At 40.2% G+C, this 20119-nt stretch overlaps 2 protein-coding genes across 4 annotated transcripts in view; one reads left to right on the top strand and one right to left on the bottom strand.

Annotated features, from left to right (window-relative positions):
• The first annotated feature begins 352 nt into the window (after positions 1-352).
• MALSU1 (mitochondrial assembly of ribosomal large subunit 1) lies at positions 353-10425 on the top strand. Its single transcript, XM_027075123.2, has 4 exons — positions 353-698; positions 2182-2360; positions 8368-8449; positions 9860-10425. The coding sequence occupies exons 1-4, from the start codon at positions 443-445 to the stop codon at positions 10039-10041; spliced, it is 699 nt and encodes a 232-aa protein (XP_026930924.1). The 5' UTR covers positions 353-442; the 3' UTR covers positions 10042-10425.
• Positions 10381-20119, bottom strand: part of IGF2BP3 (insulin like growth factor 2 mRNA binding protein 3) — a 151308-nt gene continuing 141569 nt past the window's right edge. For 2 of the 3 annotated variants that reach the window (XM_015080556.3, XM_053218305.1), the window contains exons 12-15: positions 17321-17395; positions 14002-14133; positions 13223-13336; positions 10381-12947 (exon numbers count right to left, since the gene is read on the bottom strand). In XM_015080556.3, the coding sequence (XP_014936042.1) occupies positions 12849-12947; positions 13223-13336; positions 14002-14133; positions 17321-17395 (420 nt within the window). In that variant the 3' untranslated portion in view covers positions 10381-12848. Of the gene's footprint in view, positions 12948-13221; positions 13337-13948; positions 14134-17320; positions 17396-20119 lie in introns of those variants that run through there. The other variant, XM_027075121.2, reaches the window with a different exon arrangement.

The following is a 20119-nucleotide window of genomic DNA, read 5'->3' as shown; positions in this document are numbered from 1 at the left end:
TTCTGCTTCCATCCATCGACAGCAGCATCTTCTAAACATTCAGCCTGTTCCAGGCTTTGTGGAGACAAGAATTCAAAACAAAAAACAAAACTTTCTGCCTTCATGCTGTTTAAGAAGTGAAGTGAAGGAAGTGGGCTTTAAAAAAAAAAGGGGGGGGGACAACGTGGTGCAATGCACTATGACGAAGGTCACAGCAAGGGTGGGCAGTCAAATTGTCCTTAGACTCCTACAAAACCTAATCCCAACAATCCCTTCCGGGTCATCAGCGTCCCCACTGGTCTTCAGACTCCGCCCATGAACCCTGTATTTGGGTCCTGGTCCCGCCCACTCTCCTTACGTCAATTTTCCAGGCCTTCGCGCATTGGCCTAGCCAATCGAAAGCCGAAGAACCCACTCGGGCTCCATTAAGGCCCGCCCGGTGAATCGTCGCTGGGCTACAGCGATGGGCTCTGGCGGGCTTGTGGCGCGGCGACTCGGGTCGCTGCTGTGGTGCAGGGCCCTTTCCCCGGGAGCTGGGCCTGCGGCGGGCGCGGGGCCCCGGCTTGGGCTGCTGGCCGCGGGGTGGCATAAGGCGGGACAGGCGCTCGACCGGGCCTGCCTGACTCCCGATCACGCGCGCGGCCTGCACGGCGGACCCGGCCTGGAGGAGCGGGCTCAGGGGGCAGCCGGTGAGGGGCAGCCGGAGTCAAGCACAGCAGGTACGGGCTTGGAGGAGGGCGGCGGCGACCCTTCCGGGCAGCCGGGAGCCGGGTCCCAGCGAGGAGGCTCTGAGTTCCCCCGTTTATGCATTTCTCTTGGAGTCACAAAACTCCTACTGCTCTAGAGCTGGAAGGGTTTTCACAGGTGTTGGCGCCAACTGTGTGTTTAACAGGCCAGGAGATGAACTGACGTCTCCAAAACCCCAGGCGTCCGAAAGGCCGCACCGTACCTTTGGCATCACAATCTCACCATCCTCAGCTCCCCTCACACTCTTCTTAGGGTTCCCGAGAATTGGACTTGCCGGAAGTGTTAGGGAGTAAGGATTTTGAGGAAGAGCAAGGGGCTGGGGTCTAAGAGGTGCATAAGAATCGCTAACAGGAGACGGAGCCAATAGAAGTCCTCTAATTATCGCAAGTTTTTAGAAATTTGAGTGGTTGTAAATAGAGTACGTCTGTGAAAAGTTAGGGTGTGAGAGGGAGAGGTCTTAGTGGACTTAGATACTGGACTCTTGGGAATCAGCTTTGGAATGTAAGAGAAAGCTATAAATTTACAAGTTCTTTTTTTTTTTTTTTTTTAACATTTATTTTTGAGACAGAGAGAGACAGAGCATGAACAGGGGAGGGGCAGAGAGAGGGAGACACACAATCCGAAACAGGCTCCAGGCTCTGAGCTGTCAGCCCAGAGCCCGACGCGGGGCTCGAACTCACTGACCGCGAAATCATGACCTGAGCCGAAGTCGGCCGCTTAACCGACTGAGCCACCCAGGCGCCCCTAAATTTACATGTTCTAATACTCCAAGGTAAAGAACAGAAAATATGCACATCTGTACAGAAAAAAAGTTAAGTCTGCACAGATAACAGTTGCTGCATAACCCAAAGGCCTTTCTAAGAAAAACTTGAGGATTCAAAATGAAAATCACTCTTAAAGTTTTAACTCTTTCAAAATGCAAGAGACATTTGCGTGATCAAAGTTCCTCCAGAATTGAAATATACAGATTACTTTGTGATTGGTAGTGGAACTTCTGCCTGACACTTGGATGCCATGGCTTGGGGCTGGTGCACTAATTCTACCAGGGCTAGTTTTCTTCATCTCTCAAGTGAAGGTTGTGGACCACATACTACCTAAGAGCTCCTCCGGCTCACAATTGTAGTTCTGTGTATGTTTGAGGTGTATCGCTCATTTCCTCAAGTATTAGTGAACAGAAAGTCATTTGTGGTGGATGTATGGTTTTATTGCAAACGGTGACAGCAAAGGATGTATGGTGGCTCTGTGTAACCGGAGCACTCTTCCCATGAAAGTTGAGCGGTGCTGTGTGAAACCACAGGTTAAGTTTCCAGGAGGTCTGGGCCCTGCTGTCTTTCAAAACACTTTAGATCTAAACACCCTCATAGAGGAGCAGTTTCATTGTTAGCTGCTGCGTCTCCATGCATGTAGTGTCGTCTCCTTGGCCACGTGACACAAGCGAATCTTTGTGCATTTCAGATCATACTGGCCCCAAGTTTGACATCGATATGCTGGTTTCACTTCTGAGGCAAGAGAATGCAAGAGACATTTGCGTGATCAAGGTTCCTCCAGAATTGAAATACACAGATTACTTTGTGATTGGTAGTGGAACATCTACCCGACACTTGCATGCCATGGCCTACTACATTGTGAAAATGGTAGGATGCTTTCTTTCCTCTTTGGAATCATTGACTTAACGGAATAGTGCCAGTGCATCATGTTGAGGAGTAACACTTAAAAAAAGGAAAGCCATATGAGATCATATAAGAAGCCCAAATTCTCAGAATTTGCATGCTTGTTTTATGTTTTTGATAGTGAAAGTTATGGGGATAAATGGATCAGGGTGTTTCTGATCCCTGTCTCTTGTGGTCATAAATGAGTGATGAACGAACAAACGAATAAAAAGTACAAATAAAAACATAAAAATGAAAATAAAAATAAATAATTTGAGGCAGGCTAGATGACCCAGGGGGATTTCTAGAGCAGCACTGTGCATCGTGGTAGCCACTAGCCATTGTGGCTAATTATAATTTAAAATTAAAAATTCACTTCTTCACTTGTATTAGCCATATTTCAGGTGTTCAGTGACCACTTGTGGCTAATGGCTACCATACTGTGCAGCACAACTATAAAACGTTTCCATAATTGCACAAAAGTTCTGTTGGACCTTGCCGGCCTGTAGTTTAATTTAAATGTTTGAATGTATCCAGCGTTTCCAAGTACTATGCTGGGTACTGGGAAGATAAAAATGAAAAAGATTTAGTCCTTACCCTCCAGATTCACAGGCCTAATTGAGGAAGGGGAATGCCCTTCTTATTTATTGATTCAGAGAGAGCACAGTAGGGGAGCGGCAGAGAGAGGGGGAGAGAGAGAATCCCAAGCAGGCTCTGAGCAACCAGTGTGCAGAGCCCGACACAGGGCGCAAACTCACAAAACCGTGAGATCATGACTGAGCCAAAATCAAGAGTTGGACCCTTAACCGACTGAATCACCCAGGCGCCCCAGGCAGTTCATTTTCTAACTGGACTGGATAGGCATCAGAAATGAGGAAGAAAATGTACTTGGAGGCCTTTAGCCGATTCTGATAACACTCTAACATAACCTCTCTGACCTTGTTGAAAACTCGTCATAGAGGGGACAGTTAAGACCCAAACAGTAGCTAGGGTGGCCTAGAGAAGGGTGGCAAAATAAGAGGGGGACCTTTGATGCAATATGGCAAAGCAAAGGAAGATTCCAAAAAAGTAGTAGTTGGAGAGACAGAGAGGGAACCAAGACAGCATGGAGAAGAGTTTTAAGACAGTCCCAGGGTCTCTGTCACGTGTAATAGTGGGACGGAGTAAGATGAAGACTTGGAAGTGACTGTTGGACTGAGAGATCTAAGAAAAATGAGAGGTTTTCCATTTTAACCATTTTTTAGGTGTACAGTTAAGTGGCATCAGTTACATTCACATCATTGTGCAGTCGTTACCACCATCCATCACCAGAAGGTTCTTCATCTTGCAGGACCGAAGCTTTGTACGCATGAAACAGTGATTTCCCATTCCCTCCATACCCTGGCCGCCACCGTTCTGCTTTCTGTCTCTATGAATTCAGCTACTCTAGGTACCTCGTGTGAGTGGAATCATACCCTGGTTGTCCTCTCAGGACTGGCTTATTTTACTTAGCATGTTTTCAAGGTTCATCCATGTTGTGGCATGTCTCATAATTTCTTCTTTTTAAGGCTTTTTATCTTATTGGATGCGTATATCACATTTTATCTATTCATCCCTCGAGTTTCATTTGGGTTGCTTCCACCTTTGGGAGACAACGATGCTGCTGTAAACAGGAGTGTAGAATGTTCATGTCTCTGCTTTTAATATCAGAAGTGGAATTACTGGGTCATGGTAATTCTGCTATTAATTTTTTGAGGAACCACCATGATCTTTTCCATAGTGGCCGCACCACTTTACATTCCCACCAACAGTGCACAAGGGTTCCAATTTCTCCATATCTTTGCTGATATTTCTTATTTTCTGGGCTGTTGATCATAGTAATCCTAATGGGTGAGAAGTGGCAGCACTTTGTGATTTTGATGTGCATTCCTTTAACAATGAGTGATGTTGAACATCCTCTCACGTGTTATTGGCCATCTGTATATCTTTGGAAAAATGCCTAATCAAGTCTTTTGCCTGTGGTTTAATCAGATTGAGTTTGTTGTTGTTGCTGTTGTTGTCAAGTTGTAGTTGTGTATATATTCTGGATATTAATCCCAAAGCAAATATGTGATTTGCAAATATTTTCTCCCATTCTGTAGGTTGCCTTGTTACTGTTGATAGTGTCCTTTGATGCACACAAGTTTTTGCTTTAAAAATTTTTTTTTTAACATTTATCTATTATTGAAAGAGAGAGACAGGGCATGAGCATGGAGGGGTGAGGGGCGGGCAGAGAGAGGAGACACAGAATCCGAAGCAGGCTCCAGGCTCTGAGCTGTTGGCACAGACCCCGACGCAGGGCTCGAACTCCCAAACCGTGAGATGATGACCTGAGCTGAAGTCAGATGCTTAACCGACTGAGCCACCCAGGCACCCCCAAGGTTTTAATTTTTTTTTTAATGTTTATTTATTTTTTGAGGGAAAGAGAGAGAGACAGAGCATGAGCGGCAGAAGAGCAGAGAGGGAGACACAGAATCCGAAGCAGTCTCCAGGCTCTGAGCTGTCAGCACAGCTCAAACCCACAGACTGCTAGATCATGACTTGAGCCAAAGTTGGACACCCAACCGACTGAGCCACCCAGGCGCCCCAAGGTTTTAATTTTGATAAGGTCCAGTTTATCTGTTTTTGTGCCTATGCCTTCGGTGTCCTATCCAAGAAAGAATTGCCAAATTCAGTGTCATGTATCTATCATCTGTCATGAAGCCTTTCCACTGTTTGTGAAGGCTTTCCTATATTTAAGGGTGAAATGTGGGTCATTTGTTTAAATCTTAGATCCATTTTGAGTCAGTTTTTGTAGATGGTATAAAGTAAGGGTCCCACTTTGTTCCCTTGCATGTAGATATCTAGTTTTCCCAGCACTGTTGGTTGAAAAGACCGCCTTTTTCCTATTGAACAGACTTGGCACCCTTGTTGAAAATCATCTGACTGACTATGGGCTCTTTTTTTCATTCCGTTAGTCTGTCTTGCTCACTGTTTTGATTACTGCAGCTTTGTAGTTCGTTTTGAAATCAGTAAGTTGAGAGCTCCAAATGTGTTCTTCCTTTTCAAGACTGTTTTTGGCTTTTTGGGGTCCTTTTATACATATACATTTTAGGGTGGAATTTTCTGTTTTCTATTTCTTTGCTGAATTCATTTATTCTAACAGGTTTTTTATGCGGAATCTTTAGGGTTTTATACATTTAAGTCATGTTGTCTGTAAACTGTGATAATTTTATTATTTTCTTCCCAATTTGGGTACCCCCCCCCCAACTTGCTCTAATTTCCCTGGCCAGAACTTCCAGCACTGTGTTGAATAGAAGTGGCCAAAGTGGGCATTCTTATCATGTTCCTTATCTTAGAGGACAAACTTTCATTCTTTCACCATTGAGTAGGATAATAGCTGTGAGCTTATCATACATGGCCTTTATTATCTTGAGGTAGTTTCTTTTATTCTTAGTTGAATATTTTTTATCATGAAAGGGTGTTGAATTTTGTCAAATGCTTTTCTGCATAAATTTGAGATGATCCTGTGGCTTTTTTCATTTTGTTAATGTGCTCTATTGTATTGATTGATTTTCATGTGGAACCATCCTTACGTTACAGGAATAAATCTCATTCAGTCATGGTGCATAATTCATGTAATATGCTGTTGAAATTTGGCTTGCTAATATTTCATTGAGGATTTTTGCATCAGTATTCATCAAGGATAATGATCCATAGTTTGTAGCGTCTTTGGCCTTGGTTTCAAGGTAATGGTAGGAAGTATTCCTTCTTTAGTATTTTGAAAGAGTCTGAGAAGAATTTGTGTTAGCTTTTGTTTACATATTTGGAAGAATTCACCAGTGAAAAAATCTGGTCCAGGGCTTTTCTTTGTTGGGAGATTTTTTTCCCTCTTTGCCACCCCCACCCCCACCCCCAGAGCTTTTTTTTTTTTTTTTTTAATTAAAAAAAATTTTTTTTTTCTTAATTTACATCCAAATTAGTTAGCATATAATGCAACAGTGATTTCAGGAGTAGATTCCTTAGTGCCCCTTACCCATTTAGCCCATCCCCCCTCCCACACTCCTTCCAGTAACCCTCAGTTTGTTCTCCATATTTATGAGTTTCTTATGTTTTGTCCCTCTCCCTATTTTTATATATATTTTTTGTTTCCCTTCCCTTATGTTCATCATTTTGTCTCTTAAAGTCCTCATATGAGTGAAGTCATATGGTGTTTGTTTTTCTCTAATTTCACTTAGCATAATACCCTCTAGTTTCATCCACGTAGTTGTGAATGGCAAGATTTCATTCTTTTTGATTGCTGAGTAATACTCCACTGTATATATATACCACGTCTTCTTTATCCATTCATCCATCGATGGACTTTGGGCTCTTTCCATACTTTGGCTATTGTTGATAGTGCTGCTATAAACATGGGGGTGCATGTGTCCCTTCGAAACAGCATACCTGTATCCCTTGGATAAATACCTAGTAGTGCAATTGCTGGATTGTAGGGTAGTTCCGTTTTTAATTTTTTGCTGTTTTCCAGAGTGGCTGCACTAGCTTGCATTCCCATTCCCACCAAGCTTTTTTTTTTTTTTTAATTGAGATATAATAGTTTGGAGGTTTTCAATTAGTGATTCAAACTCAGTTCAGTCTTAGTTCTATGTTTTTAGGAATTTGTCCATTTTGTCTAGATTATCCAATTTGCTGGTATATAATTGTTCATAGTACTCATAATCCCTTTTACTTCTTAGTAATGTCCCCTTGCTCTGATTTTAGTTATTTGGGTCTTCTGTTCTTTTCTTACTCTAGCTAAAGATTTGTTAAATAATTTTGTCTATTTTTTTCAAGGCCCAAATCTTGGTTTCATAAATTTTTGTCAATTTTAGTTTTCTCTTAACATTGTTTCCTTCCCTCTGCTAGCTTCAAGTTTAATTTTTTCTTCATTTCCTAGTTCTTTAAGGTGTAAATTTAGGTTGTTGATTTGGGAACTTTTTTTTTTCATGGAAGCATTTAGCTATAAATTTCCCTCGTAACACTGCTTTCACTGCATCCCATTAAGTTTTGATGTGTTTTTAATCTCATTTGTCTCAAGAGCTTTTCTAATTTCCCTTGTGATTTCTTGACTCATTGTTTTTGTGGCTTTTCTAGTTTTCCCTCTGTTGATTTCTAGTTTTATTTCATTGTGATCAGAAAATGTACTGTGTGTGATTTAAGTCTTTTTAAATTTATTGAGACTTGTTTGGTGGCCTAACATAGGATCTGTCCTGGAGAATGTTATGTGTGCCCTTTAGAAAAATGTGTATTCTGTTGTTGGGTGGAATGGTCTTTAATGTCTGTTAGGTCCAGTTAGTCTCTAGTGTTAAGTCATCTACTTCTTTATTGATCTTGTCTGTTTTTTAAATCCATTATTGAAAATGGAGCATTATGTCTATATTATTGTGTTGTCATCTGTTTCTCCCTTCAGTTCTGTCCATGTTTGTTTCTGTATGTTTAGGAATTCTGGTTTTTGGCGCATGTTTGTAATATATTCTCTGGGTTATATGACCCTTTATTATCATATAATATTCTTGTCTCTTGTAATAGTTTTTGATTTAAAGTCTATTTTGTCTGATATTAGTGTATCTGTTGTTTTAGACCATTCATAAGACCTGTTGGGAATAGAGACGTGGGATGGTAAAATCCAATTAACATTGTCATTTAGGTGGTGGATATAGGTGAGGACTAGATGTTGAGTGAGCTTGGGTCTCTCTGCCTCAGAGATGAGGCATCACCTTGGTGGATGAGTATGATGGCCCTCTCAGAAGGGTTTGGGCAGGAGGATTCAGTAGAGAGGTATAGGAGGTAGGTGGGGTGTAAGGAGAGAAAGTTCCCTCAAGTTATTTATTATGGAGTATAGTTAAGAGGAATGAGTAAGCTAGTTCCAAAATTAAGATCAAGAAAATTATGCCAACAGACCATCCTTGGTGAGAACAGAGACTTCCTCTTTAATATGTAATCTGGCTTTTTTCAGTACAAATACTTGAAATGTAAAAGCAAACCTCATGTTAAGATTGAAGGGAAGGACACTGATGACTGGCTGTGTGTGGACTTTGGTAAGTTATTTTGACATATTTTACAGATAAATATTTGGTTTTGTCCTAATCTGGAACTGTGTTCACTTGCAAAAGGGTATCAGATTGTGCTTTTCATGTAAAATTTTTGAGGTTTATATTAAGTTTTAATTATAACCCAGGTGGTCTTATTCGCATGTAAAATTCTCACCTAATGTGATGTGTCTCTAACTAGTCATGCAGGTCAGACAGACAGTGGAGAACTGAGCAGATAACATGGCAGAGATGGGAGAGATCCCTTAGTGGTAGTAGAAGCCTTGGGGAGTATATATCTTGGCCCAGGATGACTCAGATGAGGTCAAGTTAAAGGGCATTCCAGGTACTGAGAAGGACAAGAACAGAGGACTGGAATTTCGAAAAGACCTAACAAATTTGGGTATTAATATATACATAGTTTCAAAGTATTTCCCCCTAAGATACTTAATTACAAAGGGAAAAACACTGTCAAGAATTATGAAGGGTCTGAGATTCTTATTCTTAACTAACAAGTTAGCGGCCCAGTTTCATGGGAATTGGTGAAACTCCAGGCTAGTCCTGGGTTAGAGATGAAGGATGGATGATTTTATTACTCATCACAGTAACAGCCAGTAGTTTTGTTTTTTTGGGGGGGGGGGTGGGCAGGTTCCCTGAGCCCATGTCTATCGAGAGACCAGCATAGGGCCAGATGACATCTGCAGACAATGTTCTGAGAGAGGAACCCGTAGGTTAGGGTAGCTGCATCTTTTATGATGGGCAAGAAACAGACCCGCCATTTGCTGTGATGGAAGACACTTTTTCTGCCAAGGCCATTAAGCCAGGGTTTGTCAGCTTTGTCCTTCATAACATTTTGGACCAGGTGATTCAGGTGGGAGTAGGGACATATACCCTGTGCATTGTAGGATGTTTATTAGTCTCCCTTCTCTCCAGCCCCAACTGTGAAAATCTGAAAGGTCTTTGAGGTCCACTGCTGTAAGCAAGCCTGTCCTTTGCTCTAGAGGGAGATGGTATGTTTTTGTGACACTATTCACTGCACAGTCATCCTTAAAAGACCTTCTAGAACAAAAGGCAGTCTGTGTTTTGCTCACAGGATGTGCAGAAATGTGACACCCATGGAGAATTGTCTTCCACTAGCCCACCTTTAATCACTAGGATGAAGTTAATTAACATCACTAGTAATGTTATGTATCGATATCATGTACCTCCTGTATGATGCACGGAGAAAAGCACAGCATCATTTCTATGCTATTTTTGTTGGGATGGCATCCAGAATTTGCATTTCAGGCAAGTTCTCAGCTAATGCTAATCTAGGGCCCATACTTTGACAACCACTATTCTATCGTAGAGGTGGGTGAGAGCACAAGAATAAAATGAACTGCTTCTTCGTCTTAACTCTTATCTGTTCTTGATTGATAGGCAGCATGGTGATTCATTTGATGCTTCCAGAAACCAGAGAGACCTATGAATTAGAGAAATTATGGACCCTACGTTCTTATGATGACCAGTTAGCTCAGATAGCACCTGAGACATTACCCGAAGACTTCATTCTTGGAATAGAAGAGAACACTTCATCCCTGACTCCAGTGGAGTTCAGATGAGAAGAAAATGATATGAACTGCTTTAGTCATTATCAGATTTGGATTGAGTCACTTAAAAATGTAACTGAATGAAACCCCACCTACTTGGTCAGGTTGTTGTCAAAACAAGTCTTATTTATGGGCACTCATGCTAAATGAATGTGGAAATTGTAGGTAAGTGAGCTAATCCTCACACCAAGAATCAATACGTTCAAATTAAAATTTTAATATATTTTTATTCCTGAGATCCCAGCAGGATTTCTGGGAGCTAACACTGGCCCCGGCCTCTGTGTTCTCTGTTCACAGTTTAATTAATTTTGCGTAAGTGTAAATCTTATTTGGTAGAATGGAATAGCCAGGTTTTGGTTTTTTTTTTTTTAATAAAGCAGAAAACACATAACCGCCCCATTGGTGTTGTTACTTAAAACCTACAGTTTTTAGTTCATATGTACCAATATTATAAAGATCCAAAGTAAGTACTATGGAATGTAGAAAATAATGTACCACTTGATATTGGTACTTGACTTGAGACTGACGTAGTATTACTAAAAATCTGTTTATAGTTTGACCAAATTTGAACATTCATGTTTATTTGAAAAACCAGAAATAAAAGATACCATACACCAAGCTGCACCTAATGATGAAAAACTTTATTCTGCATCAAGGTATCTGGAAAATGAAGCTGCATTTGGGGCACATTACAGATGAGGAATGATCCATGTGCGGTGAGTACAAAACTCAATTACAGAATTAGATACTCCATTACCATTGCTTAATTAAAAGTAAAACATGATTTGCCACACTAAAAGGCTAGAAGTGAAATATGACAAAATTTTAAACCAGCAGATATAAATGCAGCACCTGTGTGTGTGTACACACACACAACAACAACAAATATGGGAAAAATCAAACACTGAGGAAGAGCTCTGGCCTAACCACATCTCACCTGAAATCCAACCAGAAAGCCAGTCTGATTTTAATTTTTGCAATTAATTGTATGAAAACATAATGCTATATGAATCGTGTGACAAAGGGCACTTTTTGGCTAAAACTACAAAATAAACTGGTTTTCTGGAAACATTTAGGAAAACATTTCAAGTCATTTTCAAAATGTCTAATTGTTAACAGTAATCTTCAGAAAAACTTACCTAGTTCGTAGAAATTCATCTTGAAATAGAAATGAGGCCATTATTTTCTAAAGGGTTCTATATATGCCCTTCAGATCAGTGTAATATAATGACTGATCATTTAATGAACAAAAGCAACACAATTCTGAGAGCAGAATGGCCTTGGAGACCACCCACACCCACAAAATTGTACATACCAGGTTTTGCCATCAAGTTAAGGAATGGGCACGTGAGTTCAGTATCAAATATCAAAGATCAAATGTGTCCTCATAGTCAAATTATATTTCAAAAAGATTTCTGGTATCCTCCACTTTCTGACTTATTTTCAAATAAGTGGTTGCAGAGAACACAGAAATCCTGCTGTATTGTACATAATATTTTAGGTGGCCTTACATTTTTCTTGATTTATCATTGTTTAAAAATCCTCGAAATAGCTTAGCGAGGCTCATGACAGTGCCCGGCCCACGGAGATGGAGCCTGTGCATTGCCTTTAAACACTGTCACACCATCTGAGTGCCCCATCCGTCTTCACAAAACAATCGTTTTGGGGCCTGCTCCAACCCTAGACCAACTGGTCTGACATGTGTTGGCAAACTAAGCACCCCGTAAGACAAGCTGAAACTTGCTTTTTGCCAGTCAGTTCATGGTCCACGGGCTGCATCTCTTGACTGACACGCTTCCTTTAGGTAGTGATAGTCTAAAGCACAAAGCATTTTTCTGCATTTAATCACAGAGCCAAACAAATAACCGGAGTCTCCTGAAGCCATTTAAACTAGCCGTTCCAAAACCTCCTGCAACCACTTTGCTCTGTTAGTACCATCAAAAACGTTCCCTACCATAAACGAAAAATTAAATGGTATTGCTGCTCTCCAAATATAGGCACTGCTCCATATCACTGAACGTTTATTGGATTTTCCAACTAATGATGTCAAAAGCCTCAAAAAAACCTGAAATTTTCCAGCTTTACTGTCACCAGTCAGGAGTAAAATTTTTCTCAGTTATTTTCCTGTCAGCTAATTAAATTTTAAGTTTTTTTTTTTAAAAAACTGTTGGACTTTTTATCTTTATAAAGTATATAAAATTCTCCAAAAACAAAAACAATTTTGTTTCCATTGCATCACTGAATACCTGAGGTAGTTGAGTAAAAATGCACGTTTAATACCCCTGCCAACACCATTCAGCACTTCCCTTAGGTTATTCGTGTTAGTGTTAGGTACAAATACAACTGAGAACGGTTTTTCTATGCTAATAGCTTAACACTTAAGTTCCCGTAATAACTCTATTCTGATCCAATTTTAACAATTGGATTTGGGAGCAATCTATATTTTATGAATTTAGTGAATGCATCATTAAGCCAATTTCTGGCATCAGGGGGTACATTAAGAAAAATTAGAATATTGTTACACTGAGAATACAACAAAAGGGAAGTGCAGAGCTCCTCTCTTTCCCTCCCTCCCCCCTTATTTTTTTTTATTTTTTATTTATTTTTTTTAAAGCTGGGTGTCATACATTTCAGAGAGCATAAAGTATACATTCTCACAGAGACAGGAGTTCAAAAGTTGCCTGGTCCTCAGAAACAACTGGCTAGGTAAAAACTTGTGCATGTAATTCTGGATATTAGGGGTTCAGCGCCCGTCTGTTGGTTAAGCAATCTGTCTTTGGTTTGGCATCTGCCTCTGTGGTGGGCTGTTTCCTGAGCCTTTATTTCCGTCTTGACTGAGGTGGTCCACTTTGCAGAGCTTTCTGCTGTTGATGCTGCTTTACCTGAGTCAAAATTTCCTGAATTTTTCTCTGGGCAACCTGCGAAAGGAGGAAGCTTTGAAATTTCTACCCGATCAAAAGTTACTAAAATTTATTTTACCCTTCCGTTTCAACTTCAGATTTGTAGATTAAAGATCCGTACTAGTTTAGTTTGCTAGTAGAGTCTCTGAAATCACCTGCTAAAAAGGGATTAGCATGTTTAGCACCAAACGACTTTAAATATTTATATGTGGTGAGGGCACACCCAGGGGGAAGACTGCTTCCGTTTGTCAAAGAAGCAAAACAGCTTGTTTATCACATGAGAACCCACTTGCCTGGCAAGCATAGAAGTGACCAGTTATCTTGACAACTACTTGGTCATTCTCATCAGGTGTCTGGTCACGAGGGACAACTACTTCTGCACTTGACAAATTCTGGAGCTCATTCACCTGGAAAAGAAATACAGATCTTATTAAATCAAGGTTATTAAAAAAAAAAATTACCATTTGCTGAGCACTTACTATGTGCCAAACACTAAACTGTGGCTTTACAAATATCTTCAAATCCACCAATAATTCTATCAGGTTATCAGTATTATGCCCATTTCAAGATGATTAAACTAAGACTTAGCCAAGGAAACTGACCAGTTAAACAAGTGAATGGCAGAACCAGATTCAAACCCTGAAAGTCTGATTCCCAATTGTATACTCCCAATTACTTCAAAATTGTAAACAGCTTTGAAAACAACTTAGATGTTACAGGTGTTAGAGAAATTGGAAACCATTTGCTTGTTATAGTAATATGTAAAGGTAGATGAAATTAAAAAAAAATTCTTTCCATAAAGCGTGCAAAAATAGCTGACGTTCCATCAGCTGAAAACTGCCAGCTGCCCCTACTACGTTAGCCCTCTCACACAGAGTGGTCTCAAGGGCGTTACTTTTCACTAGTAGCGGATACCAACACTCAGGAAGGACAAAAGGCAGTCTTCTCCAAACCTTGGCCCAGATGATCCTGCTTTTTATTAATTAGCCAAAATTCAGGGACTTGGAACTCCTAAGTACCTTTCAACGCTTTCCCTTTCATACCACTGCACAGGTTTTGCTGAAGTACTTGCCGTTTTGCCTCCTTTTCCAATAACTCTGCCAGCAGCAAAGGATGGCACTCTGATATGAGCTTCAAGTTTCACCTCTTCTTTAGGACTAACAAAGTTTTCTTCTTTAATTTTTCCATAAATTCTTCCCTGAGCCTACAGATGAGAACATATCCTATCAGTGTCATTCATGTAGGAAAAAAGATCTATTAACTTTAAAGACGGCTCATATCCAGTGGAATAGCCCCCTTTGCAGGGACACATCTGCATTTAATAGACTGTTGCAGATGGCCTAAGAGGCAAACTTAGGAAGGTTCACATTAACAACCACGCACCACAGAGGTGGCAACTGAATGAATAAAGAATATGGTTTATTCTTTGAACAAAAAGAGTTAAAGGCAATTAGTAGTCAGCCTACCTAGGGGCTCCTGGGTGGCTCAGTCAGTTGAGCATCCGACTTCAGCTCAGGTCATGATCTCACAGTCCAAGAGTTTTAAGCCCCACATTGGGCTCTGTGCTGACAGCTCAGAGCCTGGAGCCTGCTTCAGATTCTCTGTCTCCCTTTCTCTCTGCCCGTCTCCCCCGCCCCCCCACCCACCCTCAAAAAATAAACAAAAAATAAACATCAAAAAATAAAAAGTAGTCAGCCTAAGTAAAATTAAATCGTTTCTGTGGGCAAAAGGCCATTTGCCCTCCTATCCTACTAAACTAGCCAACTGAAAGGTAAAAAACTCTCCTACTGGAGGGAAGAAAGTAATTGCATATTACTTGAGTATAAGAGATGGGGAAAACTACAGAGTGAACTGTGGCAGGCTCATACCTGCTGAAAAGGTATTTTTTTTATTTAAACACGTTTCTTTATCTTACCCATGTGGCTTCTACTTTTTGTAATAAGGCTACAAAATCAAGTTAACACACACTTCAGATATTTATAGTCAACACATCCTGATACCTACTGCATATCTAGACACTATACCTAAGAAACTTCTCCTATAGGGGTGTGTAGGTGGCTCAGTCGGTTAAGCATCCAATTCGTGATTTCGCTTCAGGTCATGGTCTCACAATTCATGAGATCAAGCCCCGTGTCAAGCGCTGTGCTGGCAGTGTGGAACTGCTTGGGAGTTTCCCTCGGCCCCTCCCCCGTTTGTGCACACAGGCTCTCTCAAAACATCAATAAATAAACATCTAAAAAAACCACAAAACTCCTATTACGTACAACCATTAATTTGCTCTAGTATATACAAAAGGATAAAGAAGTCAGAGTTGGTTTAACTTGACAGGCTACCAGGGCAAATCAAAACAAAAGTACCCAACACATTTTCACTTGTGCAGAAATGATAAACTCATTACAGGGTATTACAGAACAAACAAAATTCATCTTGGTACCCTATGTTTCATTCATTCTCAAAAGTCTCAGGCCACAGATAATAGGTATTAACATAGTCGAACGACATAGGGATATATATGCCTCTTTCAAAACAAAAGTTTTTGAATTCTTAAGAAAAAATATGGGTTAGGAAGTTTACCACTCCTTAGATGTCTAAAATAATTCATTTGTAATTATCATTGATCACGTAAATGATAATTTAAGCATTACAGTTTTTCTTAACTGTTCCATTTAAGATGACTATACCACATGGGCACTGAAGGATGGAAGGAAACAGACTGAATTTCCCAGCATACAATCACAGGAATAACAAGACAGTAGTCCCACTTATAAAGAAGTAACAGCTCAGCACCAAGAAGAAACATGCAAGAACTGATGTTTACATTTATCTTCTAAAATTTCTAACCAAAGGTGACTGATCCTGTAGGTTCAGGATACGAAGCAGTTTGTAACATTTGTGAGTTAGGACTTGAACTGCCTGGACCAGAAGGGTGGTGTGAGGGAGGAAATGTCTTCACCTGAGTTTGAGCCTAGCCAACTGCACCCACATCTCAAAGCACCTCCTTTTTCTTTCCTGTTCTTCCTGTAAAGGAAGTGAAAAAAGCTTTGGATTTTTTGTGGAAAATGTCCCACAGCGCAGAGGTCAAAGAAAGTGACAATTTAAAAGTGGGGAGTTAGGGAGAGGTAGACATTGTTACTAGCCACATGTTAGAAGTGAGGGAACTGGGGCGCCTGGGTGGCGCAGTCGGTTAAGCGTCCGACTTCAGCCAGGTCACGATCTCGCGGTCCGGGAGTTCGAGCCCCGCGTCGGGCTCTGGGCTGATGGCTCAGAGCCTGGAGCCTGTTTCCGATTCTGTGTCTCCCTCTCTCTCTGCCCCTCCCCCGTTCATGCTCTGTCTCTCTCTGTCCCAAAAATAAATAAATGTTGGAAAAAAAAAAAAAAGTGAGGGAACTAAGGCTTAAGGTTGAAGAGTTGTCCTGTTACACAGCTACTACTAGGTGCTAAGAAGAAGACACGGGTTTTGGGATAAAATAGTTACGTTGTAATTCAGTAGTTGCTTTTACAACACTTGTACTAAGCTTTATGGGAGAAATCATGTACTCCAAAGTATTGAGAACTTGGCAGAGTCTTAGTCTGATTCACCCTGAGTGCTGAACATTACCACCAGCATATTCATATTATGTGATAGTCTAAGCACTGGATATATTCTCTACACTTTACAATCTTGTTTCAACCTTTTGGGTATTCTAATCCCTATTTTATAGCTAAGTAACTAGCCAGTCAAAGTTAACTTGCCCAAGGTCATACAAAGGCAAATAACAGAGCTGGGATTTGAACCAGCAGCCCAGCTGGCCAGTCTCTGCTCTTCATCAACTCTCAGTATGCAGGGAGGGGCATTCCAGCTGCAACTGCCCCAAACTCGAATAAATATGAGCAATGGTTCACATCAGGACAAATGCCACAAGAGTTCCTATGATTTTTACTTCTAAAACTGGAAGGATTAGAGTGATTTGTGGTTAGACTATGAACAAGGGCTCAGAATTAACCCAAGGGTAACAAGAAAAGGAGGGCATTTATATTCAAAGTTAAGGTCTTTCAAGAACAAGATGAAAAATTTGGGGTAAGTTTTCTGAGGCATATTAACCACACAGGTTTGTAAATTTCAGTCTTAAAAGTCTCACCTTCATATAGTAACAAGGCACTGAGCACATTCTCCCTTGGGAGATAGTAAACCCAGCAACCATTATAAAATTCTCAAAATTAAAACAAAGTCTGGTTGATTTTTGAAAATTAAATTTGGGTTCTAAGTCTTAGAAATTTCCATTGGGAGATTCCTTCTACTGAGTTTTAGATATATTTAAGGGAGAAGCCAGGTTATGGAGTTCCTGAAAAGAAAGCATTAACATTCTTCGAATCCATTCATTTGTTACCTGTGCACACAGTAGAGCACATACCTTGAACTGAGCCTCTGGTGGCCCGGTGATAATCACCATCCTCACTTTAGCATCTGGTGCTTCAGCCGGAGCAATCTGTAACAGACACAACAAGGGGAAATGACACTTTCAGGTGACACTGTAATATCATTACACAAACCAGCCTGACATCTGTGTAGGACTTCTTGAAATGTAGAATTAAAGTCTTGTAGAATAAAGTTGTAGAGCGGCAGTGATTAATCTGTGTTCACTGGTTATGGCTACTGTCGTCAACTATGCACTTAACACCATGACTAGCCTGGATATAAATGTCCACCCCTAACCTCAGCTAATCCTCACTAGATAGTAATGAGGTGCTGCCTCTACAGAGGGCAAAGTGAAGGCTGAACAAGTTCAGTTACGTGGCCCATCCATAATCACATAGCTAATACAGCTGGAGAGAGCCGGATCTGTCTCCACTACCCATGTTCCTTCCTATACACTAAAACAGTGGTGCTCAAAATGTGGTCTTTGGCCCACATACATCAGAACCCCCAGGCTTTCAGTATTTGCAAGAAGTTGATATGTTCACAAATCTAAGACAATTGGTAAATCGCACTGAAGAATATGCTCATTAGAGTAACATACGAAATTAACATTAATTTGGCAGGAGCAAAGTAAATGACTTTAATATTTTTGCAGAATATATGAAATCACACAAACAGCCTGAGCTGGGGGAAATGTTGAAAGGAGAGGAAATGAGCATTCTTCCAGAGTTCTAGGATTTGGGGACCCAGCTGGTAGGAGTTGTTCTAAAAGAAGAAAAATTTCCTAGGGGTGCTTGGTTGGCTCAGTCAGTTGAGCATGTGACTCTTGATTTTGGCTCAGGTCATGATCCCAGGGTCACGGGATCAATTTCTGCCATCAGGCTCTGCACTGAATTTGGAGCCTGCTTAAGATTCTCTCTCCCCCATCCCATACCCTCCCCTGCTCAATCTCTCAAATAAAAAAAAAAATTGCTAGACATAATGCTGTGCAAGAAGCAAATTCTTATTTATAAAATATATTATTACTACGTAAGAATAGGAAGCAAAGGATATGATAAAAACTACTTCAAATTCTACCACTCAATATGATCACTTTCAGTTACTTATACAAGCTACTAGACACTTTTCCACATATTTACAAAAAAAAAAGGGTTTTTTTTTTTATACAATTTTTAAAAATTTTAGAGCATGCATACAAGCAGGTAAGGGGCAGAGAGAAAAGAGAGAGAATCCCAAGCAGGCTCCATGCTGTCAGCAGAGCCGGATATGGGTTCAGACTCACCAAGTGTGAGGTCGTGACCTGAGCCAAAATCTAGAGTTGGGTGCTTAATCAACTGAGCCACCCAGGTGCCCCAAGAATGTTTTTATTTTTAATGGAGTCAGTGCTTTCTCCCTCTCTCTGTCACCTTAGAGCCACGCTAATATTATTCCTACTTTATGAGGGTCACTTACTAATTTTTAGTCTAAGTTCTTAGAATCATTCACAAGAAACCCCTGGAAAAAAAGATAGCATTCTTTATCTTTCTGACTAGATTTCTTTTGTTAATACTGGTGATGGAGGCCTGGGCCTACTCTGAGAAGCCTGAAAACACATGCCTTTTGGCTCACCAGATCTATTTTTATCGACTTACAGAATAAGGTTGTTTTTTTAACAATTTGGCAAATTTTGTCCATCACTGCACTATGTGCAGGGTAAGTTAGGAACAATCTTCATGTCCAACAAGTGAACACAAGTAATTATATTAACAATACCAAATATATGTCTGTTACTTAACAGACATGAAGCCCAAAAGAGAAACAAGTGAATGCCTAAATACTCAATTCTTGTTCATAAAATGTTCATTGCAGGTTTTCCCCCAAGCCAGTCTACTACGTTCTTTTTGCATGTGTCCAAGATTTCTTTTTAGTCAGGAAACTAGCAGGATAGTAAAGTTGGTTCACTACTTGATTGTTTACCATCTCTTTTCCTTTACCTGTTTATTTTGGTCCCATTTCCTGTTCATGTATTTTGTTATCTTTTGCTACAGGAGAGCACATGAGGACTATTACTGTGTTTTGCCTTTTTTATTCACTATTTAATTTACATCAGTAAAATTCATTCTTTTGTAACAAATGCATAGGCAGATCACCACATTAATCAAAAAGTTCCGTCATTCTCCACAATTCTTCCTGCTATCTCTTTGTATTCAAGCCTCTCTTCCACCTCTAATTCCTAGCAACCACTGACTTTTTCTTTATCCCAGTACTTCTGCCTTTTCCCATATTTTCATAAAAGTGGATCGGAGAGTATGTGGCCTTTTGAGTCTGATCCTTTCCCTTAGCATGTGTCATGAGATTCAACCATGTTCTTATTTTTCAATAGTTTGTTCTTAATATTTATTGTATAGCTTCACCACAGTTTATCCATTTGCCAGTTGATGAACATGTGCTTCTTCCCATTTTGGGACAGCTGGAAATAAACACGCTATTAACATCTGAGTGTAGCTTTGTTGTGTACTATATTCTTTTAAATAAAATTTTTATAAAACATTAACAAAAAACACCCCAAAAGATTGGTAATTTTCATGAAGGAAACTGTCACTGTATCCAACTTTTATCAACTTGTGCATTCCCTAAAACACAATGACCTGTATGTCTGATATTATACTATTTCTCAGCATATCAAAACACAGACTCTTCAGAGCACACAATTATCTATTTGGTGGATACCATTAGTTGTTCCCTGATAATTGTTATCCCACTTTCCGTAACAATAAACATTTAGGTAAACATACATGGACTGCATTTCCCTTTG

Source organism: Acinonyx jubatus, chromosome A2 (genome assembly GCF_027475565.1).
Source record: "Acinonyx jubatus isolate Ajub_Pintada_27869175 chromosome A2, VMU_Ajub_asm_v1.0, whole genome shotgun sequence".
Classification (NCBI taxonomy): Eukaryota; Metazoa; Chordata; class Mammalia; order Carnivora; family Felidae; genus Acinonyx; species Acinonyx jubatus.
Note: the sequence above shows the minus strand (reverse complement) of the source record. Positions and strands in the feature narration are given on the sequence as shown.